The sequence below is a fragment of the Coregonus lavaretus genome (genome assembly GCF_964263955.1).
Source record: "Coregonus lavaretus genome assembly, chromosome: 4".
NCBI lineage: Eukaryota > Metazoa > Chordata > Actinopteri > Salmoniformes > Salmonidae > Coregonus > Coregonus lavaretus.
The window spans coordinates 60736347-60754193 of NC_139991.1; the positions used below are offsets into that span (position 1 = coordinate 60736347).

At 45.3% G+C, this 17847-nt stretch overlaps 1 protein-coding gene across 1 annotated transcript in view; it reads left to right on the forward strand.

Moving 5' to 3' along the window:
• The window catches only part of LOC311127494 (neurocan core protein-like), a gene marked incomplete at its 5' end in the record, with an annotated part of 32420 nt that extends 16243 nt beyond the window's left edge, over positions 1–16177 (forward strand). Inside the window, 11 exons of the mRNA XM_084159318.1 lie at positions 4181–4359; positions 4540–4773; positions 4960–5847; positions 6385–6580; positions 7164–7277; positions 7445–7558; positions 9635–9793; positions 10468–10550; positions 12622–12766; positions 13134–13316; positions 13429–16177. Of these exons, the coding sequence (XP_084015444.1) occupies positions 4181–4359; positions 4540–4773; positions 4960–5847; positions 6385–6580; positions 7164–7277; positions 7445–7558; positions 9635–9793; positions 10468–10550; positions 12622–12766; positions 13134–13316; positions 13429–13676 (2543 nt within the window). The 3' untranslated portion in view covers positions 13677–16177. The remainder of the gene's footprint in view (positions 1–4180; positions 4360–4539; positions 4774–4959; positions 5848–6384; positions 6581–7163; positions 7278–7444; positions 7559–9634; positions 9794–10467; positions 10551–12621; positions 12767–13133; positions 13317–13428) is intronic.
• Between the last annotated feature and the right edge of the window lie 1670 nt (positions 16178–17847).

Below are 17847 nucleotides of genomic sequence, written 5' to 3' on the forward strand. Positions count from 1 at the left end.
CAGAACCTTGACGTCATTTTTCAAAACTCTAGACACAAAACTCAAAACGGTCATCACTTGTAACACAGGCTGTCCAATGTTCAAAACATTGCATTGTGCATTCATATCTTTAAAGAAATCTTGCACTTGCACAATCATTGGTTCAAAAAACAAATGTATTGTGAAATACCAATGAAATGTTAATTTAGATCACCCACACACAAGCAACCGATAGTTTCACTGTGTCATTGTTCGTACGATCATTAAATATTGTAGTACAAAATAGGTGATACATGTTTCATTATGGTACTACATGTAAATACATCCCTGTAAAAGTACTGCAGTAGTAGAGAGAATACTACAGACACAGTGGAATCATTGAACAAAATCTGAAATATATTGATGAAAAACAATACAGTACTGTAAAACATCAAATGCAGTGTTCCTCAACTTGCTTGCTTGTACTGTAAAAAGCAAAACATAGGAGTGATTACTGTACTTCTACATTTTCATCAACTCTGTCTTGTGGTTTTGGCCACAGGTTCTCATCTACATCACAATGGATGTTTTCATTAGCCAAACATCTTGGAAAAAACCTTTGGCCATGGCGAATCCAGGCCTGACACTGGTCTGCCGTGATGTCATTGCATGCGTCATCCATGGCCTGGAGAAGAGTGACTTGTTCATGAGGGCGCCTATCATAAACCTTCCATCTCCATGTGGAGAAAAATTCCTCAATCGGGTTAAGGAAAGGAGAGTATGGGGGTAAATACAGGGTGGTAAATTGTGCATGGGCCTGAAACCATGCTTGCACCATATGAGCATGGTGGAACCTGACATTATCCCACACAATGACATAGGTCACGCCACCAGCTCTACAGGCCTGATCGAGCTCATCAAGGAAGGTTACAAGGGGACCATAGAAACGGTGTCTGATAAAGAATGATGATGAAATATTACATCCATAGATAATGTAGTCTAATTGGTTCATGCTCCATGCTAATTGGTGACAATGAATCTCGTTACTTTGAAACTTTCATGATCTAAACATGGAATATTGTTTGTCTGTTTCCATACAACTATGCATTAAGAGCAATGCAACAGTTACTTATCATTTTGAGCAGTTGTATCAATTGATAGTTGGATAATTGTAATGAAATGAATAGACACTCATCTGAAATGTAATGTGTGAATTGCCTTTTGAAATAGTAGTACTTTGATGTTAAGTTGTGTCATATTGAACAGGTGACTTTTGTTAAATGAACAAATGATCTTAGTTTTATGTGTATTGTATCCAAGCAATTGAAAAAAGTGTTAGAGTTTTGAAAAATGTGCATTTTGATCATTGGTTGTGAGTTTTGTGTCTAGAGTTTTGAAAAATGACGTCAAGGTTCTGAAATTAGTGCCAAAGTGATTGTAAAAAACTGTAAGTCATGTATTAGACGCTCTTATCCAGAGGGACTTACAGGAGCAATTAGGGTTAAGTGACTTGCTCAAGGGCACGTCAACAGATTTTTCATCTAGTCGGCTCAGGGATTCGAACCAGCAACCTTTCGTTTTCTGGCCCAACGCTCTTAACCGCTAGGCTACCTACGCACACACATATGCGCGTGCACGCACGCAGGCACACACACACACACACACACACACACACACACACACACACACACACACACACACACACACACACACACACACACACACACACACACACACACACACACACACACACACACACACACACACACACACACACACACACACACACACACACACACACACACACACACAGAGAGAGAGACAGACAGACAGAGACACACACACATTCAACTGTAGATTAAAATGATTTATTTATACCATCCCGTCACAGTTTTTATTTGTCCCCAGAGATATAACTAACCTCAGGTTTAGTGCTGACCATCCGATTGTGCTTCCCCCTTGCACCCGTTCCCACGATATAGGTTCCATGTGTACCATAAAGACCTAATGAAGACACACAAACCTGCCTTGTTCCAGTAACACGTCTGGCTCGGATCGACCCAGTCATAGCCAACACACAGCAGACACTATTCACTCTTTGTGGATAATATTGCAATGCTGAAACAATTATACAGTGGGGAAAAAAAGTATTTAGTCAGCCACCAATTGTGCAAGTTCTCCCACTTAAAAAGATGAGAGAGGCCTGTAATTTTCATCATAGGTACACGTCAACTATGACAGACAAATTGAGATATTTTTTCTCCAGAAAATCACATTGTAGGATTTTTAATGAATTTATTTGCAAATTATGGTGGAAAATAAGTATTTGGTCACCTACAAACAAGCAAGATTTCTGGCTTTCACAGACCTGTAACTTCTTCTTTAAGAGGCTCCTCTGTCCTCCACTCGTTACCTGTATTAATGGCACCTGTTTGAACTTGTTATCAGTATAAAAGACACCTGTCCACAACCTCAAACAGTCACACTCCAAACTCCACTATGGCCAAGACCAAAGAGCTGTCAAAGGACACCAGAAACAAAATTGTAGACCTGCACCAGGCTGGGAAGACTGAATCTGCAATAGGTAAGCAGCTTGGTTTGAAGAAATCAACTGTGGGAGCAATTATTAGGAAATGGAAGACATACATCTCCCTCGATCTGGGGCTCCACGCAAGATCTCACCCCGTGGGGTCAAAATGATCACAAGAACGGTGAGCAAAAATCCGAGAACCACACGGGAGGACCTACTGAATGACCTGCAGAAAGCTGGGACCAAAGTAACAAAGCCTACCATCAGTAACACACTACGCCGCCAGGGACTCAAATCCTGCAGTGCCAGACGTGTCCCCCTGCTTAAGCCAGTACATGTCCAGGCCCGTCTGAAGTTTGCTAGAGTGCATTTGGATGATCCAGAAGAGGATTGGGAGAATGTCATATGGTCAGATGAAACCAAAATATAACTTTTTGGTAAAAACTCAACTCGTCGTGTTTGGAGGACAAAGAATGCTGAGTTGCATCCAAAGAACACCATACCTACTGTGAAGCATGGGGGTGGAAACATCATGCTTTGGGGCTGTTTTTCTGCAAAGGGACCAGGACGACTGATCCGTGTAAAGGAAAGAATGAATGGGGCCATGTATCGTGAGATTTTGAGTGAAAACCTCCTTCCATCAGCAAGGGCATTGAAGATGAAACGTGGCTGGGTCTTTCAGCATGACAATGATCCCAAACACACCGCCCGGGCAACGAAGGAGTGGCTTCGTAAGAAGCATTTCAAGGTCCTGGAGTGGCCTAGCCAGTCTCCAGATCTCAACCCCATAGAACATCTTTGGAGGGAGTTGAAAGTCTGTGTTGCCCAGCGACAGCCCCAAAACATCACTGCTCTAGAGGAGATCTGCATGGAGGAATGGGCCAAAATACCAGCAACAGTGTGTGAAAACCTTGTGAAGACTTACAGAAAACGTTTGACCTGTGTCATTGCCAACAAAGGGTATATAACAAAGTATTGAGAAACTTTTGTTATTGACCAAATACTTATTTTCCACCATAATTTGCAAATAAATTCATTAAAAATCCTACAATGTGATTTTCTGGATTTTTTTTGTCATTTTGTCTGTCATAGTTGACGTGTACCTATGATGAAAATTACAGGCCTCTCTCATCTTTTTAAGTGGGAGAACTTGCACAATTGGTGGCTGACTAAATACTTTTTTTCCCCACTGTAATTTATCAGCAATGTGCATGAGGGATTCCCCATGGTGTGTTTCTGGTAGACCTTAATCTGCAGGATCTGCAGGTCCTGATGCACACACACACACACACACACACACACACACTCACACACACACACCCTTATTTGGATCCACAAATGTACATTTCAAGAGGGATCCAAACCTCTCAATGGTCACTGTATACATGGACACTCAAGGATAAAGAAACCACCTTCTTCTCCAAACAGCTGAAACAGGCCAGTACCTAGCCAACTGCTTTGCTATGGTCTTTAGCAGGGCCGTAACATGGAGGCTATATACTGCAAGCCTATGAAAGTGTCTGAGACTGACAAATATAAGTATCACCAGCTTGCACCTACAGTATTCCCGAGGCTGTCCAAGCGTGCTACCGAGGGGCTGGTATTTTATATAGCAGTCAAATTAGCAGCCCACTTCCAGAATCCCACTTCCCACTTCCCTGACCTCTCCCTGTGTTGCTCCTGTGTTTCCAGTGGACCACATCCTGCAGATCCTTGGCCAGCCTCTAGGGGGTAATGGAGATTCCCACTCCGCTCTCATCCCAGCCTTCCCATTCATCCAGACTGAGGCCATTCAGGGCAACGAGGACTCTGACAGCATCCATCCCATCACTCTCCCCCCAACACTAAGCTTCATCAACGGGAAACACCAGGTCAGATTTACTGTGGTTGTCTGGATTTGTGAGATATGTTCAGCCTCTTTTTCAAGGACAATTGAAGTAGAAAAGCATCATCGGGATGTGTTGCATAAAGTGACACAACAGGAAAATTAATATTCATTAATTCATTTATTCATTTAGGTGACTCTGGAGCCAGAGCTGCCAGGGAAGGAGCAGGAGGCGAGAGGAGACCAGTTTGAGACAGCCACACCAGTCCACAGTGAACTGGGAGAAGAGATGGACCATGAAGAGGAGGAGAAGAGCCTCACTCCCTTTGACTATGGAGCTATTCATACTGGAGAGACCAGAGAGTCCACTACTACAGACACAGACACAGACAGATACACAACTACAGACACAGACAGAGACACAGACAGAGACACAGACAGAGACACAACTTCAGACAGAGTCACGGACAGAGACACAACTTCAGACAGAGTCACGGACAGAGACACAACTTCAGACAGAGACACAGACGGAGACACAACTTCAGACAGAGACACGGACAGAGACACAACTTCAGACAGAGTCACGGACAGAGACACAACTTCAGACAGAGACACAGACAGATATAGGGACAGAGAGAGGACACAGACAGAAGGAAAGACAGAGAGCTCCAAAGAAACAACCCCTTCTTCCCGACACACTTCCCCAGTCTCTTCCCCAGTCTCTTCTCCAGTCTCTTCCACAGTCTCAGCCTCATCCTCTGGTTCCCCCCATACTTCCCCAGATGGCATCTCCCCATATGAGGACATGGAGGGGTTAGGCGGCCGTACCCAGGAGGGCTCAGCAGACGATACCCGGCCCACCCCAGCCGTAGATAGCCAATCAGATGTGGTCACGGACGAGACAGAGATTGGAGGGGCGGAGAGCGTCACACACACTCCATCTCACACACGCTACACTTACACCAAGGACACACACACTCCCTCACAGACCGAGGCGGGAGACTTTGAGGGGTCTACATCAACAGAAGAGGAAGGCTCAGCACAGGAGGTGTACCCACCTGAAGACCCCAGATACACTAGCCCTGGCAGCCCTGGAGCCATTGAGGCTCCCCTGGTGGGGCCTGGGGTGAAGGGACAGGTGACTGTTACACCCGAACCAGGTGCCAGACCAGGAGCCAGACCAGCCCAGGGAGGAGTGACTGTAGGAGACCGCACTGCACATCAAACAGACTCTTCTACACAGCACAGAGACTACCCCCTCCAGCCTACCACGCAGGATAAAGATCTCTTCACTCATACTAAGGATCAGACCAGATACCCACCTACACATGGGAAGGACCAAACCACTCAGCACACCACACACGATAGAGATCACTCCACACACACTAAAGAGCAAACCAAACAACCCTCTCACCCTAGATTCCCCACCACCCACCACCAGGAGCAAACCAGCCACTCTACCACAGATCAGAAGACCACACAGCACCTGAACCAAACACACACACCCCCTGCACACCCCTCCACTCCACCTCCCGCCCGCCCCTCCACTCCACCTCCCGCCCGCCCCTCCACTCCACCTCCCGCCCGCACCTCCACTCCACCTCCCGCCCGCCCCTCCACTCCACCTCCCGCCCATCTCTCCACTCCACCTCCCGCCCGCCCCTCCACTCCACCTCCCGCCCGCCCCTCCACTCCACCTCCCGCCCGCCCCTCCACTCCACCTCCCGCCCGCACCTCCACTCCACCTCCCGCCCGCCCCTCCACTCCACCTCCCGCCCATCTCTCCACTCCACCTCCCGCCCGCCCCTCCACTCCACCTCCCGCCCATCCCTCCACTCCACCTCCTGCCCGCCCCTCCACTCCACCTCCCGCCCGCCCCTCCACTCCACCTCCCGCCCGCCCCTCCACTCCACCTCCCGCCCGCACCTCCACTCCACCTCCCGCCCGCCCCTCCACTCCACCTCCCGCCCATCTCTCCACTCCACCTCCCGCCCGCCCCTCCACTCCACCTCCCGCCCATCCCTCCACTCCACCTCCTGCACACACCTCCACTCCACCTCCTGCCCGCCTCTCCCGCCCCATCCCTGACTGGACCCTGACCCCCCAGACCCTCCTGCCTGACGGGGAGGAGTTTGTGGATAATGACCGTGTGATTGGTTCTCCTCTGCTGGAGGCCAGCCCCCCTGTTCCTGAGGAACCCCAGTCCACCTATCAGCCTGAAACAAGAACTGACTACTACATCGAGGCCCAGACCGTCGATGTCAGACGTAGGTGTAAATCTCAGAGCCTATTCAATGTGTTTAATGATGGGTGTATGATGTCATCATGGCCATTGGTTGTTGTTGAATGTTGATGATGATAATAATGTTCTTGATGATAATAATAATGTTATTGATGATGATAATAATGTTCTTGATGATGATAATAATGTTATTGATGATGATAATAATGTCCTTGATGATGATGATAATAATGTTATTGATGATGATAATAATGTTCTTGATGATAATAATAATATATAATGTTGTTGATGATGATAATAATGTTCTTGATGATAATAATAATGTTCTTGATGATGATAATAATGTTATTGATGATGATAATAATGTTCTTGATGATAATAATAATGTTCTTGATGATGATAATAATGTTCTTGATGATGATAATAATGTTCTTGATGATGATAATAGTGTTATTGATGATGATAATAGTGTTATTGATGATGATGATGCTGATAATGCTGATAATGATGACAATGACAGCGATGATGTTAACTTTGCGATGATGCTAATGATAACTGCTGTGATGATGAGGATGATAATGATGATGATATGTGTGTGTCTGTCTCAGCTCTGCAGCAGTGCACTGTGAATGTGTGTCTGAACGAAGCATCTTGCTACCAGAGAGGCAACGCCAGCATCTGTGCGTGTGCACATGGATACACCGGACAGCGCTGCGAGACAGGTACACACATACGCACACACACACACACACACACACACATACACACACACACACACACACATACACACACACACACACACACACACACACACACACACACACACACACACACACACACACACATACACACACACACAGTTATATTATATTCTGTGTCATTTGTGTAGATGTTGACGAGTGCCAGTCCAACCCATGTCGTAATGGAGCCACCTGTATGGACGGAGTCAACTCCTTCAGCTGTGTGTGTCTGCCCAGCTATGCAGGACAGCTCTGTGAACAAGGTAACACACACACCAGTGCAGCTGCTTTGATCAAAGCTTTTACAGAAAAGAGACAGCCTTTCAAGCCAACCAACAAAAGTGGTAAATTATTCTAGTGGAACTGCCAGCTCTTGGTCGTATTTAGTCAGTAGACAGACTCCATTCTCTGGATCAGGCTGAGAAAACCATTGTCCAAGGTTGACTATGGCTGTGTATAGGGCTGCATCACACACACAGACACATACGCATTCACACACACACACACACACACACACACACACACCCACACCCACACACACACACACACAGTGAGTCATGTCTCTGCTCCCTGGATATCCCCTAACGCTGGGCGTTGGCTGCACACTAGATTAGTTCCAGCTCCATCCCCAATACTGCTGCTTTTACTCAGCAATAATACTGTACTGCATGCTCACGTACATACACCCAATAACATCTTCATTCACCCTCTTACTGTATCTGTAACAGTGCATACAGAAATATATTGCTAAACAAACAAACACACTGACAGCCACACCTGGAGAACCACAGCTGTGTTCTGCTGCTAGTGGGCCAGAGGAGAGAGAGAAAGGAGAGAATTAGTCCATTATTTTATTAGAAAGATGTTGCAGCTGTGGTGAACTGGATCAATGCAGGCTGTACTAACCACTGGCATTGACCAAACCAACTCTTTATCCAGTACAGAGCTGCTCGTTGACATTGTGTGTGTGTGTTAGTGTGTGTGTGTGTGTGTGTGTGTGTGTGTGAGCATGTGCGTGTGTGTAAGTATGTGCATGCGTGTGTAGCCAGGGACGGGGGTATGATAAGTTAATAAAGGTGATCTGAAGTTTGCTGATGATAGACGTACCCTGAGGCCTTGATTAAATGTAATATTATTGTCAATTGCACTCCAGGTCCAGCCGAAACTTGACTTCCGCTTTTAACCCAACCCCTCTGAATCGGAGAGGTGCACGGGGCTGCCACATTGGGCTCCCGGGGAGCTGTTGTTGTGGGGGCGTTGCTCAGAGGCAGAACGACAGATTTTTCACCTTGTCGGCTCAGGGATTCAAGCGGTCAACCTCTGGGTTACTGGCCAGCACTCTAACTGCTAGGCCACCTGCCACCCCGTAACCCCCTATCTAACACACACCACATGCTCTCTCAGTCTACCAGTCTTGCTTTAACCCTTTATAATGTTTGTATGTTTCTCTAGACATTATAATTGATGACATCACAAAGACCTGCCTATTCAGCCCGTATGATATGAATAACACTGGCCATTCCCTAGCAACGAACTTAGCAACAAGACTTGCGGGAAAAAAGCAAAACAGACCCGAGAAGTTAACAGTGGTTTTTGCAGATTGGCATTCGCTGTATCAAGTGTCTCATCATTAAATTATGTCAACACATGATGTGTTGCTTTTCATAACATATTGAACCCATTCAACATTCTACAGTAGAACACTCAGAATAAACTTCTAGAAGAATGAAACTACTCTAAGCAACTATTCAGAATTGTAATTCTATTAGAACAGCTCACCAGAGAATCATGTGTGTGAATAGTCATCTCATCCAAGCCAGCAGCATGCCAGATCATGGTGTTCTGACATAGCATTGTGGACCCACTAACATACACTTCATGACCAAATCTAGCAAAGTCCAAAATTAACAAAGAGGGTTCACTATGGAGCTACAGTCCCTTAGTGCAGTAGCATGCTCTTCTATACTCGACTTACACAGGCGGATCAATGTGTGTGAATGCATGAGAGCGAGCAATCTTGTGTGTGTGTGTGTGTGTGTGTTTGGCCTAGAGAACAGGGGAACTTGTGAGGGTTTCCAAAGAGGATAATGAGCACCAACTGTGAGTCTGTGAGCTCATTCAGTCAGGGACCTTTCTAAACCAGCTGGAGCTCTTTCTCTTTTATAGTCCACCCTTCGTTTTAGTTTCTCTCTCTTTAACTCTCTCACTCTCTTTCTATGTCTCTGTTTCTCTCTCTTCTCCCCTAATTTTGTGCAATTTGTTTAATCTCTGTGGATATTGTTAGCCATTGATTCCTCTGATAGTCAATGATTCCTCTCTCTGCCTCTCTCTCCCCCCAGACACAGAGGTGTGTGAGTATGGCTGGCAGAAGTTCGAGAGCCATTGTTATAAGTACATCACCCACCGTCGGACCTGGGACGCCGCCGAGAGAGAGTGTCGTGTCCAAGGAGCCCACCTAGCCAGTGTCCTGTCACAGGAGGAGCAGCTGTATGTCAACCGTAAGTCCCGCCTCCCTTAGGTTGTCATTGGTCACAGGTAACAGGTCCAGGTTAGGGTGAGAGGTCAGAGGGTAGAGAGTATGGGGCATAGAGATATTGTGTGTCATATGTAGCACTCAAGTCTCCATAATGAAACTGTTTTGATGAGTCTGCACAACAAACTGTAAAAGACTGATGTCTGTGCAACATGCAGCTCAGGTTGTGGTAACAACATGACAACATGACCCAGTTTGGCTGACTAGTTTATTGGGGACAGTTCACAGTAGGAGGGACTCACGCCATACCCTAGGGCTGCTTACCTACTGCACAGTAAGTACCCCCTCTGCTCTGGTCTGTATCATTCATGCACACACTGCAAACTACCCACTGGGCACAGACGTCAGTTCAACGTCTAGTTATGATTTACATTTTGTTGAGTTGTCAACTAACGTGAATTCAGTGTAAAATCAACACATTTCACCATGTCATTGAATTTAAAAGTTCCACATTGACGTGGAAACAACGTTGATTCAACCAGAAAGGGGGAAAGAGGGAGTGATTTGCAGTGTTTTGGGGCTTACAAAGCAGGATTTGGGAACAAGGAAGCTGGTGATTCACACATCTTAAAATGTCTTTGTGATTCCCTGTTGGAGAGCTAGACAGAAGCAGGCCTAACTGTTGTTTCTCACCCCCAGGTCTGGGCCATGACTACCAGTGGATCGGTCTGAACGACAAGATGTATGAGAGAGACTTCCGCTGGACAGACGGCAGCATCATGGTAAGACAGGAGAAAATCCCCCTGATTAGATACACTACATGGTCCAAAGTATGTGGACACCCCTTCAAATTTGTGGATTCGGCTATTTCAGCCACACACGTTGCTGACAAGTGTATAACATCGAGCACACAGCCATGCAATCTCCATAGACAAACATTGGCAGTAGAATAGCCCGTACTGAAGAGTGACTTTCAGCGTGGCACCGTCATAGGATGCCACCTTTCCAACAAGTCAGTTCGTCAAATTTCTGCCCTGCTAGAGCTGCCCCGGTGAACTGTAAGTGCTGTGAAGTGGAAACGTCTAGGAGCAATAACGGCTCAGCCGCGAAGTGGTTGGCCACACAAGCTCAAAATCGTCTGTCCTCGGTTGCAACACCCACTACCGAGTTCCAAACTGCCTCTGGAAGTAACGTCGGCACAATAACTGCTCTTCAGGAGCTTCATGAAATGGGTTGCCATGGTCGAGCAACCACACACAAGCCTAAGATCACCATGCGCAATGCTATGCGTCGGCTGGAGAGGTGTAAAGGTCGCCGCCATTGGACTCTGGAGCAGTGGAAACACGTTCTCTGGAGTGATGAATCACGCTTCACCATCTGGCATTCCAATAGACTAATCTGGGTTTGGCGGATGCCAGGAGAACGCTACCTGCCCCAATGCATAGTGCCAACTGTAAAGTTTGGTGTAGGGGGAATAATGGTCTGGGGCTGTTTTTCATGGTTCGGGCTAGGCCCCTTAGTTCCAGTGAAGGGTGATCTTAACGCTACAGCATACAATGACATTCTTCCAACTTTGTAGCAACAGTTTGTGGAAGAACTTGACTTTCCTGCACAGAGCCCTGACCTCAACCCTATTGAACACCTTTGGGATGAATTGGAGCACCGACTGCCTAATCGCCCAACATCAGTGCGCGACGTCATTAATGCTCTTGTGGCTGAATGGAAGCAAGTCCCTGCAGCAATGTTCCAACATCTAGTGGAAAGCCTTCCCAGAAGAGTGGAGGCTGTTGTTATAGCAGCAAAGGGGGGACCAACTCCATATTAATGCCCATGATTTTGGAATGAGATGTTCGTTTGGCCACATAGTGTATGATATGATGTGATATGGGTGTTACAGATGGTCTTATCACACACTCTCACACACACACACACACACACAAACTGCGCAGCTCCAGAGAATGTCCAGCTGTTTTCTCTGTATGAAGTGTGAGCTGAGACATGGAGTAAGGACAGTGTGTGTGTGTGTGTGTGTGTGTGTGTGTGTGTGTGTGTGTGTGTGTGTGTGTGTGTGTTGCTGTGCGCGCACAAGAGAGAGACACAGATGATACTGTTGAAACAATGTTTTTTTTAAACAGAGTTATCGCTCAGTACTGCAAGACACACCCTTGTTCAGTTCTAAGTGTACGTGTGTGTTTGGGTGTGTGTTTGAGTTAACACGCGTTAATGCATAGCTGTAGCCGTTTGGACCAGGGACGCTGCAACAAAAATATCCTAAAGAAGAGAAGGGGGAGGCGGGGAAAGTTGGGGAGAATTCCCCCTGTCCCCATGCCAGAGGGTGATGGGGGGTGGTCGGGGTTAGCTAAACATCTGGTTCAGTTTCACAGTAGAGATTATGGGTCTGGCTCACTGAGATGGAGCAATAGCGCCCCAGTATGCCCTCTCTGTGTATTACAGCCACAGACTAACCACCTCTGTCACGGTAGGAGTCTCCACTGGGTTCTTTCCTCTAGAGGCGGTTTAATTAGTAAATCTTCAGACCGGTCACAGAATAGCAGGGTTAACAAAGGAACCTTGTGTAATAAACCAATAGGCTTGTTAAAAGGTATTGTCATCTGGTCCCTATAGTAGCTAGAGATGAATGAGATTGGTAAAGAAGTTACAATGAGATTCCTCCCCTGTGTTATACGGTGACAACCTTATAGGTCAGGTGTATTGTGAATGATGATCTTATACAATAAGGGCTGTGTGAGCTATCAGAGTAACTGTGGTGCTGTTTAGCTGTTAGTGAATGTGGGTGCAGTAAAAAGGTCTAAACTTTGGTGATGATGAGAGTGTGTAATTGTTTGTTTGCAGCAATATGAGCACTGGCGTCCCAACCAGCCAGACAGTTTCTTCCAGTCTGGTGAGGACTGTGTGGTGATGATCTGGCACGAGGGAGGACAGTGGAACGATGTACCCTGCAACTACCACCTCACCTTCACCTGCAAGAAGGGCACAGGTAACACACACACACCAGGGTTGGGGTCAATTCCATTTAAATTCCAGTAAATTCAGAATGTAAACCAAATTTCAATTTTGTCATTAAAAATCATTGAAGAGAATTGGAATTGGAATTTCAATGTACTTCCTGATTTGATTGGAATTGAATTGGAATTGATCCCAACCCTGACATGCACTCACTCACTCACTCTCACACACGCACGCACGCACGCACGCACGCACGCACGCACGCACGCACGCACACACACACACACACACACACACACACACACACACACACACACACACACACACACACACACACACACACATTCACACTCACACACACACACACACCTTACCCCTGTCCTCTCTCCTCCCTCCAGTCTCTTGCAGCCAGCCCCCAGTAGTGAAGGATGCCTGTGTGTTTGGTTCTATGAAGCCTCGTTATGAGATCAACACTCTGGTTCGTTACCACTGTAAAAACGGCTTCATACAGAGACATGTCCCCACCATCCGCTGCCGTGACAACGGCCAATGGGACAGCCCAAAGATCACCTGCATGAGCCGTGAGTACCGTCCACTTCCGCTGTCTCAATGACTACCAGAACTGACTACACACACCATCTAATCAGGGCCTTGATCCAACGACATTAACAATCTCTCCTTTTGTTTTTTCAGCCGCTACCTACCAGAAGTCTTTCGTTTCTAGGCAACGTACCGGAAATCACAATCATAACCAGAATCAGTACAATCACAACAATCAAAACCAGCACCAATACAACTATCAAAACCACCAATACAACTATCAAAACCAACAATATAACAATCAAAATAATCAAGACCAACAGAAGAACTACAACCAGAAACGTCAGGGCAGCCGTAACCAGCAGCAACAGAGCCAGAGAGAGAGGAGACATCAACACTAATCTGATCTCTGGTCAATCCTTAAAAGCACAGATAATGTTGCAAAATTCCAGTAACTTTCCCAAAATTCCGAATTTTTCCAGAAATCCTGGTTCCTGCTTATTCCCTCCCTCCTTCCAACCGGGATTTCTGGAATTTTGAGTAATGTAGTAATCCCAGACCAACTCAGATCGAATCCAAAGGGCTAGCTAGGGCCAGACCCATAGACATACATTCATAACTATTTATAAATATGTATAGCTATGGCTCTGGATAGGGCCGTGGGGGTATTTCACAAGGCATAATCATAATCAGCAAGCTAACTCTGATAAAAACACTTTTCTAATTTATAAACAGGTTTTATAAACATTGTTACACAGAGTATTGAATCCATTTCAAATTCAACTAGGACAAATTAAAGTTTCTGAATATTTTTTGAAGTTAGCTGGCTAACTTGATCTTGATCTTACTTAGTGAAATCCACCCCAGATCACGTCTGATTCTTCCTACAACTGTGACACACAGTGCCTTAATGGTTAATACAGCAACAATGACCATCTCTAGAACAGGAGAGCTTGACTGTTCCTGCTCTAGAGGTACACATCTCAATCCAGTGCTTTCTGAATATTTCCACTTTACCCTGTTTCTTTTTCCTGAGAAATAATCCACTGAAAAGGCATATAAAATAGATATTTGGCTCACTACTAGAATGTCTGTCTGTGTGCTGGTGACAAGTTTGCAATTATTCCAGTGAAAGAGACCATAGTTTATTATTTGGAATAATGAGCATTCACATAATCACATCAGCAAGTTATGAAGGTTTATATGAATCATTCCATATTTTCTGCTCACAGAATGTGAGATAAAAAGTTGATTGTTCTCATATAACCCCCACCCCCTTCAGAACAGCCTCAATTCGTCGGGGTATGGACTCTACAAGGTGTTGAAAGCTTTCCACACGGATGCTGGCCTATGTTGACTCCAATGCTTCCCACAGTTGTGTCAAGTTGGCTGGATGTCCTTTGGGTGGTGGACCATTCTTGATACACACGGGAAACTGTTGAGTGTGAAAAACCCAGCAGCATTGCAGTTCTGGCACCTACTACCATACCCCGTTCAAAGGCACTTAAATCTTTTGTCTTGTCCATTCATCCTCTGAATGGCATACATGCACAATCCATGTCTCAATTGTCTCAAGGCTTAAAAATCCTTCTTTAACCTCTCTCCTCCCCTTCATCTACACTGATTGAAGTGGATTTAACAGGTGACATCAATAAGGCATCATAGCTTTCACCTGGATTCACCTGGTCAGTCTATGTCATGGAAAGAGCAGGTGTTCTTAATGTTGTGTGTACTCAGTGTAGAATTGATTCAATATTGTACATACAGGCAGTATGTCATATGAATTCATTTTATGTAAAAAAAACAAAAGAAAAATGCCACACATTTATCACACTCTATGAAGTGAAAGCAGTCACCTCCCGCAGTGGCTCTCCAGTGTATTCAAAAACATCAGTAATACCTTCATCGTAAAGACAATGGTTTTAAAAGGGAGTGTTTTTTTAAATGTTTAACCATTTTTATACATACAATGATAAAGAGGAAAATATAGAGTAGAATGAATGTCAGGTATGTGGGTGGGCATGTGCTGTGGCTAGGGACCTGACTCATAAGATAGAGGATAAAGTTATATATGAAGACATATCTGTTTAATTTATTGCATATGTTACACCTGTTTAGTAAAGTTATACAATACAGATATCTGAGCTGTTACCACGCTGTGCAGGGGGTTGACCTGTACCTGAGAATCACGCCAAACTGCTCTCAAAAGAACCAACTATGAGAAACATGCAGGTCGTGTTCCCCTACTCAGACGTTGCATGCATCAACCAATGGTTGCGTGCCAGATCATCAACTGTGCCGTCAGGCACCAGATTGCTATAACATATGTTGTTAGCTGATACGTAAAATACCTATCCAGGCACGTCTGAGCAGAGGAACACGACCTCAAAGACACTTGAACTATGACCTTTTAGAAATACAAATTATTCCTTTTTCCGTAAGGCATAATATTGGTCCAAAAAAAGAGTAGTTCAAATACTTTTTCAGTATATCCTGTTGCTATCATCTGTAAAATATCTGTATAAATCAATTGGTCCTGATTAAGCATGAACAACAGCACAAAGAGGACACGGTATTGAACGTTTATAGGCTAGTATCTCTGTTCCTCAGTGAGAGGATTCTGCTGCATTTGTCTTCTTTGTTTACTGCTTTCATCCATTCTGTTTGCTCTTCATGTATGTGTTTTATCATCCATGTGTGTTTCTACCCAGAGAGTGATGGGGATACTGTATCGGAGGAGGCAGAGGGAATGTGATTTATCAGAGAATACTTTGTCTGTTTTTATGTTCATGTTTCTGTTGTGTATGTCGCCAAAGACTCACTAATAATGTACCTATACACCATCCTCGGCTCCATCTCAACTTCTGCTGTCTGTGCAATAAAAATATGATAACAGATGTTATCCATGTGTATCAATATTCGCACGCTTCATACCTCAATGCAGAAGATTATTCATTACATGCAATTGAGTTTATTGAAATATTCTACAAATATTGTCGTTACCTGCAATAAGTATTGACTACCAACAGAGGGAGCCACTTTTAGAATGTGGGGATGCATTCCAATGTCTAATGGCGTAAAGAGTCATGGCATATACTCTCACACAGTGAATGAACAAATGAATGAATGAAATGATTGAAGTGAGTGCATGAGTCTATCTTTCCTGTCTGTCTGTCAGTCCAGCCCTGCTGTGTGTTCAGGCAACAGCTAAAGGCTGGGTGGGGGATCCGAAAATAGCACTCTGCTCTGGAAACCAGCATGAAAATATGAACCGTCACCAGTAAAACAAAGTCTCACCCTCATGACGTCATCCAGCTCCTAAAATAATCTGCTGCTTTGACAGACATTTTTCGGTTACAACATCAACGAACAGAACAGGAATACCTTGAAAAGACGTGTACTTCTGTAATTAATAAAACTGGCAGGAAAACACTTTATGCAAATGTCCCCACTCTTTGGAAAGACCTACATTACTGAGGTCATGTGTGTGTGTACCGCTATCCTCCTACTATATCCCCTTCCCCTATCCTCCTACACCTATCCTCCTACTATATCTCCTACCCCTATCCTCTTACTATATCCCTACCCCTATCCTCCTAGTATATCCCCTACCCCTATCCTCCTACCCCTATCCTCCTACACCTATCCTCCTACTATATCCCCTACCCCTATCCTCTTACTATATGCCTACACCTATCCTACTATATCCCCTACACCTATCCTCCTACTATATCCGCTACCCCTATCCTCCTACTATATCCCCTATCCTCCTACTATATCCCCTACCCCTATCCTCCTACACCTATCCTCCTACTATATCCCCTACCCCTAACCTCTTACTATATCCCTACACCTATCCAACTATATCCCCTACACCTATCCTCCTACTATATCCCCTACACCTATCCTCCTACTATATCCCCTACCCTAGGGCTCCTACTATATCCCCTACCCATATCCTCCTACACCTATCCTCCTACTATATCCCCTACCCCTATCCTCTTACTATATCCCTACACCTATCCTACTATATCCCCTACACCTATCCTCCTACTATATCCCCTACCCTAGGGCTCCTACTATATCCCCTACACCTATCATCCTACTATATCCCTACTCCTATCCTCTTACTATATCCCTACACCTATCCTACTATATCCCCTACACCTATCCTCCTACTATATCCCCTACCCCTATCCTCCTACTATATCCCCTATCCTCCTACTATATCCCCTACCCCTATCCTCCTACACCTATCCTCCTACTATATCCCCTACCCCTAACCTCTTACTATATCCCTACACCTATCCAACTATATCCCCTACACCTATCCTCCTACTATATCCCCTACACCTATCATCCTACTATATCCCTACTCCTATCCTCTTACTATATCCCTACACCTATCCTACTATATCCCCTACACCTATCCTCCTACTATATCCCCTACCCCTATCCTCCTACTATATCCCCTACCCCTATCCTCCTACACCTATCCTCCTACTATATCCCCTACCCCTAACCTCTTACTATATCCCTACACCTATCCAACTATATCCCCTACACCTATCC